The sequence below is a fragment of the Coffea eugenioides genome, chromosome 11, assembly GCF_003713205.1.
Source record: "Coffea eugenioides isolate CCC68of chromosome 11, Ceug_1.0, whole genome shotgun sequence".
Taxonomy (NCBI): Eukaryota; Viridiplantae; Streptophyta; class Magnoliopsida; order Gentianales; family Rubiaceae; genus Coffea; species Coffea eugenioides.
Genome location: NC_040045.1, coordinates 28,846,772 through 28,859,875, shown reverse-complemented (window position 1 = coordinate 28,859,875; position 13,104 = coordinate 28,846,772). Strand labels below are relative to the sequence as shown.

Below are 13,104 nucleotides of genomic sequence, written 5' to 3'. Positions count from 1 at the left end.
ATTATTAGTTCCAAGCTCTAATTAATTCTCACCCAAAAAAGAAAAAAATAAAAAATAAAAATTTCTAAAGGCTAATAGTGTCAATCCCATTTTTAATCATTACACTTTGGATTGGACTATGTTGCCTTCCCTAGATGCGTCATGGATGTATCCAAAAATTAATCGGTTGAAAATTAGATGAGCAAACAGGTTTTTGAGAACGAATTATCTACATGTGATCATACCAGCACTAATATACCAAGATTTTATTAAAGTATTTGAATTGAAGTTAATTCTTTTTTTTTGGAATTGGTGATTCTTTGGAAAATTCTCGAGTTACACCCCATTCTTTGAAGGGATCAAAGAAAGAGTTATCTAAATGAGTTGTTAATTTTAGTTGAAAATATAATCATAGTTGGAATGAAACTGTGATGAGAAAATAGCGTCGACTCTTTTAAGGTCACAAACAAAAGAAAAGAGAACAAATTTTAAAAATTATTACATGTTTATGAGCATACTTTTCAACAGCACATCTTTCTACAAAAACTCAAAAAAAAAAAAAAAAACAATCCAAACGGATTTTAAGAATTCAAGAACCAGGCAAACGGCCTTTTGGTAAACAAGTTTTTGATCGAGTTTGTCTGCTATAAATTTTTTAACAATTTTAACTACAGTAATCTCAAAAAACTTCTCAAAATTTTTAAACTATACACTTCAAAATATCTAAATATTTACATGCTTTAAAAAATTTATCTATAATTTTTATAATAAGTTACAATAAAATTTTAGATAAATATCTAAAAAATTCATTTGCCAAACGGAGCATGAGCATTTTAAGTTTCTTCACTCAGCAGAGAAGTACACGTTTACTCGCTTCGATGCACGAGAAAACCATTTCTACTGTAGCTGTAGTACTCAATTAATCGATTAACACGTTACCCGCCAAAAATTATCAAACTAACCAACTTACACCGGCGGCGGAAGAGCGGGTGAGTTGATGACATCCATGGCGGCTGAGGAGGATGAAGGGCCGCGCCGAATCGAACCCACCAAATTTGATCTAATTGTGGTGGGCATCGGACTCCCCGAGTCCATCATCGCCGCCACCGCAGCATCAGCCGGAAAGACCGTGCTTCAAATCAACCCTGACGCTTACTACCATAGCCCCTTCGCTTCCCTTTCACCCAAAGACCTCATCTCTTTCCTCCACCTCCATTCTGCTACTACTTCTGATCATGATTATACTGATTTTCGTACGTTCGATTCACCAGTCGACTACTCATTCAACATTCTGCCCCTCAGCACTCGCCCTCTCTACTCTTCCGTGGAGGTTCACGTGTACTCCCCTGAAAAAGTTTTGGATGACTCACTGCAAAAAGAATTTAACCTTGATTTAGCTGGGCCTAGAGTTCTGTTCTGCGCGGATCCCATGGTGGTTTTGATTGTGGATGTGGATGTTCAGAACTGCATGAGTTTCATGAGCGTGGACACCAGCTATTGTATTTATGATGAATGCCAAGAAGGCAAAGGTGGCGGGTTTTTGTGGAATAGTGTGCCGGATTCACGTAACGCCATATTCAGAGATGGAACCTTGAGCTTGAAGAAGAAGAATCAGTTGATGAGGTTCTTCAAGCTGCTTCAGGCCCATTATCATTCCAATTCTAAATCTAGTACTAAGACTAGTAACGAGGAGGAGGACGAAAATAATAGTATCAAAATCACCCCAGAGCATTTAGAGACTCCATTTGTGGAGTTTTTGACTCGGAAAATTCGCTTGTCTCCCAAACTAACATCGTAAGTAGATAACCAATTTCTTCCATTTACCCGTGATTTCTCTGTTTGTGTTGCTTATTTGACTAGAAAGCTCTGAACTTATATGAATTTCTACTGTGTTACGTTTCTTTTTTACCTTCCCTTTTTTGGTTTGATATAGCATGGGACGGTTTTACCTTCACTACTTACCGATTGGCTTCCAATTGACTTAAATTTTAGCCTGATACTATGTGTGGTACTGCCTGAATTATGACTTTGTTTATTATGCCCGAAGTGAAAGTAAATTCTCAAATTCTGAAATGTTATGATCAACTAGTGCAATACTTTTAACTTCTCTTTTCTCAAGGATGCATTTACTTGGAGTTCAGTTGCATTTCAGCATATTTTTGACTTATGATAAATTTTTTGCCTGTCTGTCTAAGATCATTTTATATGCAATTACGATGGCAGATTATGAACAGGACAATGTGGAAGTTTGCAAAAAGGACATTGTCAAGACAAAACTGGGGATTGATCGTTTAATGCTTTATCATAAATCCGTTGGCAGGTTTTCATCTTCGATCATGTTTGTTTCATTTAAGAACCACATCCAATGTTGTTATGTACATATTTATTGATTCTTAAGTTTGTACGAGGTAGAGAGATTGGGAACTATCAACATTAACTTGATTCTCAACGGCGAGTAAAACACGCAGACAACATTTTGCAGTTAAGGGGAGTAAATGTTCTTACGCTCAGGATTATTTTCATTCTGTCTTGTGCTACTCTGTATGTTGTCCAGTCTAAAATGATCACATCTCCCCAGGTTTAACATTTTTTACGACCTCTTAAAACTCGTGCTTTTCTTATTAGAATCCCTCTGGGATTCATTAGTTGTATGATTTGTGTCATTGATTTTATAACCTGCATCATAGTCAATTTGGCTATAATGCCACCATTGTTGTGTTTAAAAGTTTCTGGGTTTAAGCAAAGGTGCTTCTCCTTGTACTTCATTGTAGTCCTTTGTTCATTTTTCCTGTAAAGAAGTAAAGATATGAATACGTTCAGTTCTTTTTCCAGTTTTGAAATTTTATGTTCAAGGGCATTACTGTATCAACTTGTGCTAAGCAGTGGTGGTGGTAATGGCACTAGCAGCAAGCTCCCAAGCTTCCCCTTTTTCGTCTGTGGCTTTCGTCTGTCGAGGGAGAGAGACGAGAGGGATGTGAGAGTTGGAGTGTTTTCTTTTTTTGTTTTGCTTCTCTGATGGAGTGTTTTGGGAGAGACCGAGAGTGAGAGAGTGAGGGAAAATGGAGTTGGTTTTTTTTCTTTGCTTGTCTGATGGTCCTCTCCGGTAGGGGTGGGCGCGGGTCGGGTACCCGCCCTATTCACCATTTGGTTGATCCGATCCATACCTTGCGGGTCAGTCATTTTCTGACCCTTACCCGCCCCGCATATCAGCGGGTACCCTATAACCGAGTACCCGTTGAGATAGGGTCAGGTCAGCGGATACCTGTCCCGTCCCATTTATCATTTAATTTTTTTTAAAAAATAATTTATACTAATTTAATTTTATATTTTACACATTCATCTAAGATTTAATAAAATTTTTTTCTAAAAAATTGTTTCCCACCAAGAAACAAGCATGTGAAGAGAATATAAGATAAAGGAAAAAAATTAAAAGAATTCAAAATCAATAAAAGTTTGAAATAAATAGCACAATTTTTAATATATATGTTTCACATTAATTAAATTTTTTTCTACAAAAATATAAGATCATGGCCTCTACAAATGAATCTTGTAAATAAACTATAGTCTCTCATATTTGTAATGCAATTTGTTCAATAAAATTACTTATTTAGTTCTAATTTATTATTTTATAGTGTGTGTATAAAAATAAAAATAAAAAATATATATATGCGGGGCGGATCGGGTACCCGTAGGTTTTTAATTATGTGACCCTAACCCGCCTCGCATCTTAGAGGGTACCCGACCCTCTTTTGACCCGATCAAATAATAAAAATCGGATATCCTATTTTTCGGATCGGATCGGATCGGATATGAAGGATTTTCAAGTTAGCGGATAATTTTGCCCGCCCCTACTCTCGTGTGTGAGAGCCGAGAGAAGTATTAATTGGTGGGGAGTTGGTTTCCTTTCTTCTCCAAGGGATGGTCTTCCCACCTAATGAAAAGAAAGAAGCATGGCCATTGAGTGTAAAAATGAGTTAAGTGTATTTGGTGGAGAAAAATGATTAGGATGATTTGATTTCTTGATTTTCTCTTTTTTTTTCTTTTTGTTGCTATTTTGCTTTGTTTTGTTGTTTTTTTTTTGTCCTAAAACAAACCTGCAAAATGAGAAAAACACACATTAAAATGCAAGAAAATAAATAACTCATTAAATAGAAAAAATCAAAGAAAACATTAAAAATTGACAAAATTTTGGTATCTACAGTATTCGAGTACATTTCAAGGCTCGTCTGCTTAGTTGAGCGAGTTTGAACCTGACTCGAACTAAGCACGAGTCAAGTTCAATAGTCAAATATTCGATTCGACTCGACTCAACACAATTAATAACACTAATCACTGTTGTAGATGTATATTGGGGTGTTTTTAAAATTTAATATTTTATTGTAGAATTTTTAAAAAATTTTTAAAATTTCTTCCCTGACCTATCCCACACTAGCACCGCCACCAATTCCCTTCTCTTCTCCCTCCTTCTCCTTCCTTCATCTCTTTCTTCTTCCTCTCTCCTCCTCCCTCCCTTTCATCTTCCTTCCTCTCCCTTCCTCTCTTCTCCCACCAAACCTCTCCCTTCAGCCCTACACGGTCCAACCTTTTCTTGCATCTTTCTATAAATATCAGTTTCAATCAAAATTTTAAATCCTTCAAGTATATATTGAACCCATTCGAGATCCGTTCTTTCTTTCTTTCTTTTCTTTTAGTTCATTGTTTGATTTATAATTTAAGATCATCTACATTTAGTGTTTGTTTTTTGATTTGTATTTGGTTTGATTTACCCAAATTTCCAAAACATAATTCACATTTAGAGAAGGAAGATGAATTCAAACTACGGAAAATCCAATAGCAAATCGGGCTCCTTAAATAGTTTTGACTTCAATTTGGGTCTTGGGCAGTAGGGTCCTTGATCTCTTAACGATCAAAAGAATCAAACTTCTCCATATGGCTCATATTCATCAGCTTAGGCAAATCCCATCACGATGCCGTCTTGGACTCACCAGCCTATTAACAAACCCTCATGGCAGGCGGGGAAGGAAAAGGATGGGTTTGGTAGGGGAGGAGAAGAGGAGGAGGGAGGAAGATGAAGGGGAGAAAGGAGGAGAGAGAAAGAAGAAGGAGAGAGAGGAAGGAGACGGAGGAGAGAGGAACAGGAAGGGAAAAGAGGGTTTGGTGGCGATAGAGGAAAAAGGAGGGAAATGGTACTGGTGGTGATGGGTGGTAGTGTGTGATGGTAATAGATTGAAGAAAATGAGAGAGTTAGATTTTTTTTTTTTTTAATGTTTTTGTAAGTTGAATTTGAGATTGTATGATAAGTGTTTTTGGGCATATTTTTAAAATATTACACTGCAGTATTGTATATAAAAAATTTATCATTGTAAATGTACATCGAGGTGCTTTCAAAATTTAATATTTTATTAGGATATTTTTTAAAATTTTAAAAAATTTCTTCCCCAACCTATCCCACACCACCACACTTCAGAAGAAGTGAACTTCAAAATCATCCCTGCTTTTGGTGGAATCACATGTAATCAAAGTATTGACATAAAGCTAAGCACCACGAAAATGCTAATATTTTTGTTCATTCTCCGTCTTCTTCCATCTCCAATTTCAGAGTCATAAGTTAGAGAGATATATTATTAAGGAGGAGAACTTACAGCATCAAAGATGGAGGTATTTTACGTTAAGGCAAAGATAGCAAGGGGCTAGATAAAAAATTATACAACCAGAGTAATTTCTTGGGATAAAGCATGCAGCTTGATTGCTTTCCCTTGGTTGAGCTTAAGCTAAGCATTGGAGCTCTGTTCCACTAGCAAGCAGCAATCCTGAATCAGATGGTTTTTCTGGATGCAGCAATTCTGAGTATTTTCTTTTCATCATCTTGAACTCAACCAATATTTCCTTTTTAGTTTTCCATACAGTATTCCGAATTGTTAAACTGAAATCAGATGAGTTTTGGCTGATTTAGCAAAAGCAGAGTTCTGTAACCGCAGAGAGAATGATATCAAGAAAGTGCGAAAGTTCACACAAACAAGTCATCAAAACTTTTTCTTATTAAACCATCTAATGTTACAGTCATGAACCTCTATTGTTATAATAAAACTAAGGATGCTGAAGACCACAAGCAGGATGAAAATTTTCCATCCAGTCAATAGCTTAAATACACAAAGCTTCTGATCGGTACAAAGGGGCAAAAAACCTTAATTACTCTACTTCTAAACACAAAATCAGTAGAGCAGCTAAATTTGCCAATTGTTTTCAGAGCCAATCTAAACAAGCTCATCAAGCTTTGCACTATTAAATGAACCAACAGCAGCAAGAGAGTACCGAAAAATCTCCCGTTGCTTTGGTGCTAGTACATTACACCCATCTTTTTGGCAAAGTCGTCATCATCACCATCATCACCATCCTCATCATCCAGATATTCTTCTTCAGCATCTCCATTTTCTCCTACATCTACGTTATAATTGTCCCCATCCCCCTGCTCATAATCAAAGTCTTCATCACCATGATCATATGCTTCAGGCTCTCGGACCTTGGTAGCATCATCAACAATCAGTCCTTCTTCAACTTCTCCTCCATTTTTACCATGGGACAGCGACTGACTGTCACCTGATTGGGCACCTTCTGAGACACTCTTGACACCAGATGCCAATTTGTATTCTTCATTCTCTTTATGAGGGAGGCTGGAGTCATTCTTAGATGGAGAGAAATGAACTACCTGTTTTGAGCTTTCATCTGCTTTTCTTTGACTGTTGTCTTCAGCATATTGAGAAGTCATGCCACTTCCAGATACCACTGAATCACTTTTTCTTTTTCGCTTCAAAATCTCTTCTAGGGGCTTTGGCCCTTCAAATGAGAGATCCTCTCCAGCTTGCTGTTGATAGTCAATCTTTGAGTACTTCCTTTTTCCCATTGATTGCTGATCACTTCCATCAGCACTTTTGCTACTTTTCAGCTCCGCCAGACTTTTTGGAGCAGCAAAATCAATATTGTTGTCACTTATCATGTCTGTTCTCATGCGCAGACCTCTATTGTTTCTTCCATCATTATTGAAATCCTCTTGTACTTTTCCCTTTATCCTGTCTCGAAGCCGAGAAGGAACCTGTGATCCCCCTGGAGATAATCCACTGCGCTCCCTTCTCCTTTCTGTCTCCTTATCAGACCGCAGATCACTTACATCAGTTGGTGAAGATGACGCCCCAGGAATCTTTATTCTTCCTCGGAGGCGACTGCTAAGAGAGCTATCCCGTCTGTCACGATCTTGGCGCAGGTCCCTTCTAGAGCCCTGGTGACCTTGCTCATCAGGTCTTTCATGGGGATAGTCATGATTAATGACTGACCTTAAGCCATTGACTCTTCTATGCTTTGACAAATGATGTCTCAAATCCGATTCATCAATTTGATCTGGGCTATCAGCCATACTATATCGCCTCTGTTCTGGATAAGCTAAAACCCCAGACATCCTTTCTGACGAGGATCTACGCTGCTCCCAGCCATACTGGCCCTGAAGCTGCTCATATGAATCATAACCACGTGAATCACGATATATATCTCGGTCAGCATCTAATAATGAACCATAATCACCAGAGCGACCATCATAATATTCATTCATTTCCTCGTGATCCCTTGATCTTCCAAAATGATCTTCAGTATGGTAATAATCAGAATCTCCTAGCTCATTATCCACCAGAACATCAAAACCAGGGGAAGGCTCCCTTGACGGCTCTTCTAAATCCTTACTATTCAACGTAGTAGTATGATCGTTTACTTGCAAAGGCTGCTGCTGCTGCACATGAGTGGTCCAGCTGACTCGGTCTCCATTGTTAGCAGTATCCACAGGCCTATATCCCCGAAGCTCATTGTCAACACCTGATGGTGGTAAACGCTTGCTGTTATTAGTTTCCTTCTTTGCAGGAGCAGACTCAACTTTAAGTATTGGTTTTGCCTGAGTAGTCAACTCAGCAGACTTCAGGCCACTTGTTTGAGTAATTTTCTTATCCTGAGTGCCCTTCTCCAGACTGCCAAAAGCCTTCTTAAATACTGGAGGTTCTGAAGCAGGGATAGCTGCTTGACTCTGCTTGTTGTTGGCTGAATTGGGTGCGTGCAAGAATGGACACCAATCACCTTTCAAACAAATCCCTTTCTGAAAAAATACACAAGGCACTCCTTGTTTACCGGATGCATAAGAGACAGATGCTGCTGGTGTTGTAGCTGGCTGACTAGCAGGTACAGAAGTTACCACAGGATTTGGCATCTGTGTTCCCAGTAATCCATCAAGAGGCTGAAGATGAAGCATTATTAGTACCAGACTGATACAAAGTTCACACTAGTCACAATATTTATACATAACAAATAAGCCGAAAAAGAAATGAACAATAAAGTTGTCTTTTGAAGGCACCTTGTAAACAACACCCAGTTATATAGTCAAAAAGAGCAGAAACTTACAGGATGCCGGAAGCCACACTTTGGATTCAAGCAATTCCCATGTAACCAATACCAGCAATCCCTTGGGTTAACCCTAGCAATGTCACTATGGCGGTACTCGCATTCACTTCCCTGTCAACAACAGATGCACAAACAGTCATCAATTTACTCAGAAATATCGTAAGAAATGAAATGCAATTCATCAGAAGGACGGAAACTTGTCCAAGTCCTTGAATATTCAACCACTCTTTATTCCACACAACCATCAAGCACCAAGAACACTATAAGAAAATAAAAAATTGTTTAAACTTTTAATAATCTACCTAAATGAGAACTTGCCCCCAAAGAACGCCTCAAGAAGAAACACATGAGAACCTTAGTAATAGACATGTAAAACGTCCTTTTGAGTTCTTGTCCCAGAAAACCAGATCCTCAGTTAAACTTAACTTCAGGAAAAAACAACTATACCAAAAACAGAAAGGTCAAATAGGCAAAAATGTACTTTTCCACGTCTCATCATGTAAGATCAATTAAGTCAATTCAAACTATCAGTTACATCTTACGTGCAAGAAAGAAGAGTAACAGAAAAACAATCAACGACCACCTAGTAACGACAATCAGAAGAATAACAGTGGCCACGAAAAAACAGATACAAACGTGTGTTTCGCCAAATGACAGCTGCCACCTAAAGAAGAAAATGTACACAAAAACAAGACAATCATAAGAATAACAGAAGCCACGAAAGAACAGACACACTTTCGCCAAATGACAGATACACACTTTTCGCCAAACGACAGCTGCCACCTGTATCACATTCTCGAGATTCAATTCCTAACCATTGATTAACCAGGAATTCCAGGATATTTGCATATAAACACATAAAGACGCAATCTTTTTGCTTGAAGTAACCGAAACTACATCAGCATCAATCACCAATCAGGAAAATCACAGAATTCCCTTCAGTATCCAACATTTACAATGCACACCAGCTTTTACATGCCCGCAAGAAAAACCCACAGAAAGTAAAACCCCTGCAACAACGCCACAGAATACTCCACACATTCACATTAATTTGCAGAAATGTGAACAGGAGATTCCAATATCCCAAATCTTGAAATTGAAAAGGTATTTCAATATTGACAAGGGTTTCTTTTAAGTGTTAGTCATTAGCCTAATAGTAACAAGATCCACAGATAAATAACCCAATTCAAACCCCAACTCCACAAAACAACTCAATTACAAAGATCCACGTACAATTAAACAGAAAAAAAATAAACAAATCAAATAATTTAAATTCCAAAAAAAAAAACGAAATCAGACCTTTTTGCAAGTTAACGGAGAAGCGAGAAAGTAAACGCAATCGGTATTTCTTTTTAAAGCTTCTTCTTCAGCTAACGCCACTCCTCCTCCTCCAGATGACGTTGCAGCCACAGTTGTGGTTGCTACCACCCCTCCTGCTCCCGCCGCCCCCGCCGGTGCCAAAGAAGATGAGGCAGCAGGGGGCTGTGACTGTAGGGACGGCGGCAAAGTACCCACCATGGCGGCGTCGATGGCTGCGGCGCAGTAAAAAAAGAAAAGGAAAAAGAAACTCTTCGCTGCTTTTCCTCTTTAAAAACCCAATTAATTAAAATAAAATTCCAAAACCAAAAAAGAAAAATGATTCCAATTTCTTTACCGAGAGAAAGGAAGCGATCGGATCTAGGGTTTTTAGCAGCGCCGCATAAAAGAAATTGGATGGGGAGAAAGAGAAGATTTTTGGGGGTTTTTTTTTTTTTTTCACAGAGAGAGAGAGAGAGAGAGAGCTAATGAAGAGAGAGAGAGAGAGAGAGAGAAGAGAGTCCGTGAAAGAGAAGGCGTTTTATTTATTTTATTACTTATGTTTATTTTATTTTTTTGGATAATTTTAGTAGGATATGCAGGGGACAGAAATTTCCTTTTTATTTTTCCTTCGAGGAACTGCTGTTGTTGCGGAGTGTACTACTACACCGTTGTATGGCTTTTAAGAGATAATTGCAGAAACCTCCCCATAGGTTCTTGATAGTATCACTCGGCATTTATGAACTTTGAAAAAATCAACCTGAGCTCCCTATAATTTTAAACTTTTTGTAGCAGTGTCAATCCATGTTGATGAACGAGATTAAATTTGATTTGGTGGTGAGATAGAACATAATTTCGTTCCATTATTTTCTTTTCTTGTGCTTCTTTTGTTGTCATAGCAAACTTATATAATCCTTTAACTTTTCAAAAAATTCGCTAATACAATTCATTGATGAAAATAATTAATAAGTTGTTATGAGGTTTATGATCCCAATAATAGGTTTCATGCCAAATTAAAAATTCTGAAAGATTTAAAATGAAGAGAATAACTTATTAATAAGATTCTAAACTTATTAATTAAATTCTAAAAGATTTAATTAATCAGTACTTCAAATAAGTTTCAAATATGATTTTAAGCGTTTTGCATTTGTTTAGTTTTTCATGCTATCGATATGAATAAATAATTCAAATTTAGAAGTTTATATGTACCTTAAAAACACTTTTTGCATGTGCTCTTTGCTACTATACTTTGTCGTACTAAAAAAATAGGAATTGATGATTCATTCAATATATGAAATATGGGAGGTACTGTAGAGTATTTGTACAGATAAAAAATAAGTCTCCACAATCAAATATGAAAAGTAGCCTTTACTTATAAAAGTTGTCATGTAGATCTTTAGACCACAAGATCTTTAGACATAAAAAAAGGACTTATCTTCTATATCCAAAATGAGGTTTTTTTTTCTTTTTTGTCTTATATTTTGAAATAGATTAATAATGATTGAAAAAAGTTAAAATAAGAAAAATTATTAATATATTTCAAAGTTTAGGAGTATCAAGTGATATTATAAAAAATCTCAGGGAGGTTCCTGAAATTTTTTCCTTAATTATATCTTTTTTTTTTATATAGTAGCATTCATTTTTGGGTAATTACACTTTATCACCCTACATGAATCACATCAACAAGATTATAGTTATTTATGTGAGAAAAAGAGATATCATTTTCTTTTTAATTGAAATACCCATACCCCTACATTACCTCTTTTATCTTTATTAGCATCTATTTTTGGATAATTACACTTTATCACCCTACATTACTCACATCAATAGAATTATAGTTATTTATGTGAGAGAAAAATATGTCATTTTCTTTTTAACTAAAATACCCCTAGGTAATAATATATAATCTTTGTGTTCAAGATATTGAAGTGTTGCTCTTCATTTATTCTACATCTAGAATTGGAAGATGAGCAAAAGATGGTAGTATAGGTGTTAAATGACTTATCCAAAAAAAAAAAAATTCAAACGAGTGAAAACCCAATTTTACTAATTTTGGTTTAAATGGGATTTTGATTGAGTCTTTTCCTACTGAGTTCTGATATTAACTCAGACTAAAGCATTAGCCGCTTCGCAATTCAAACACTGACCGGTCTAGTTCGAATTTAATTACACATAATCCAAGAACAATGGTTGGTCTCCATTCTTTTTTTCTTCGGGATCCCTTTCGTTATCTTTTCTTTCCCTATAATTTTTTTGGTTTTTCTATTATTTTTTATTTAATATTTTGTAGAGAAAGATGGTTGTTGTTATTGCCTTGTATTGTTCTTAGACTGCTCTCACTGCTCTCTTTTTCTCCATGCTCAATTCCTGATAATTTTAGATGAATCTCTTATATCTCTAACTCCTATTCCTCTTTTCTTTATTTTTTTGTCTAAATCAAAACCTCAAATTGGTCCCTTCCTATCTGTCGTAATTTTACCATACCTTACTCATTTGTTACCTTATTTCTTCTCTCTTTCCCTGCAATATATCTCCATTTGTTAATCCACTCATCACTCCTAGTTGCCCTTCTTTTAATTTTTTTAGACAAATTTATTTTACAACAATAATTTTCTATGGTTATGGTAGGGTTTATTAATTTTTAAACTATAGTTGTAAGATTTCCCATCCTATTAGGTACTTTGGTTCATTAATTTGATTAAGTTAACAAGTTATACAAAAATTTGTTTGCTATAAAAAATGTAGCTCATCATTCTTTTATGACTCTTGAAATAAGGACATGCCATCTTGGAACCTACTCATTAAGTCGATAAGACATGTCTAAAACATCTTGATATTGCCAACATATGTAATTTCAACTTGAGAGGTTGTCGGTAAAGTTACCATTCGCTGAATGTACTCAATCTTACCTGACTTGATATGTTTCACTTGTATATTTTATAATGTTCCTGCAATAGAAATGAAAATTGTCCATGTCAATTATTTTGTCTTGCCTACATATAATTAGTTTATTCAACTAATATTTATGTCTTACCTACAATAGGGTCAATCTTTCTAACCAAGTTAGTGATTCTTTTTATCCTCAGAGAATAAAGAAATGGGCAATTGATGATTTTAACAAAAAGCTACTATGGTTGGAAAGCAATAGATAAGAAGGTAAGTACATTTTACAGTTGGTATTTGTCAATTTTAAAGTGGCTAAAAGAGATTATGAGTTCTCAATATACATTACTTATTCTACTTCCTAATCTATTTTGTTGCATATGATGGTGTTTCGTTGTCTTTTAACAAAAAGAGAAATAAAAAAGGTACCATGTTTTGTATTTACATAATATATCTCTTTATATTGATTGATGCCATTAAAATTTTTAGTGTATGCATTATGTTTGCTGATTT

General features: G+C 36.1%; 2 protein-coding genes across 3 annotated transcripts; one reads left to right on the top strand and one right to left on the bottom strand.

Annotated features, from left to right (window-relative positions):
- The first annotated feature begins 985 nt into the window (after window positions 1-985).
- LOC113752200 (rab escort protein 1-like) lies at window positions 986-1,777 on the top strand. The gene has a single exon (XM_027296331.1). It carries the CDS (start codon window positions 986-988, stop codon window positions 1,775-1,777), a length of 792 nt encoding a protein of 263 aa, XP_027152132.1.
- A 4,208-nt stretch (window positions 1,778-5,985) lies between these two features.
- LOC113753303 (zinc finger CCCH domain-containing protein 17) lies at window positions 5,986-10,171 on the bottom strand. 2 transcript variants are annotated; one of them, XM_027297423.1, is made up of 4 exons: window positions 10,067-10,171; window positions 9,712-9,944; window positions 8,413-8,523; window positions 5,986-8,248 (listed from the first exon to the last, which is right to left on the bottom strand). In XM_027297423.1, the coding sequence occupies exons 2-4, from the start codon at window positions 9,928-9,930 to the stop codon at window positions 6,317-6,319; spliced, it is 2,262 nt and encodes a 753-aa protein (XP_027153224.1). In that variant the 5' UTR covers window positions 9,931-9,944; window positions 10,067-10,171; the 3' UTR covers window positions 5,986-6,316. The 2 variants fall into 2 exon arrangements, with proteins under 2 accessions (XP_027153224.1, XP_027153223.1); XM_027297422.1 differs by having other exon boundaries at window positions 9,712-10,171.
- Between the last annotated feature and the right edge of the window lie 2,933 nt (window positions 10,172-13,104).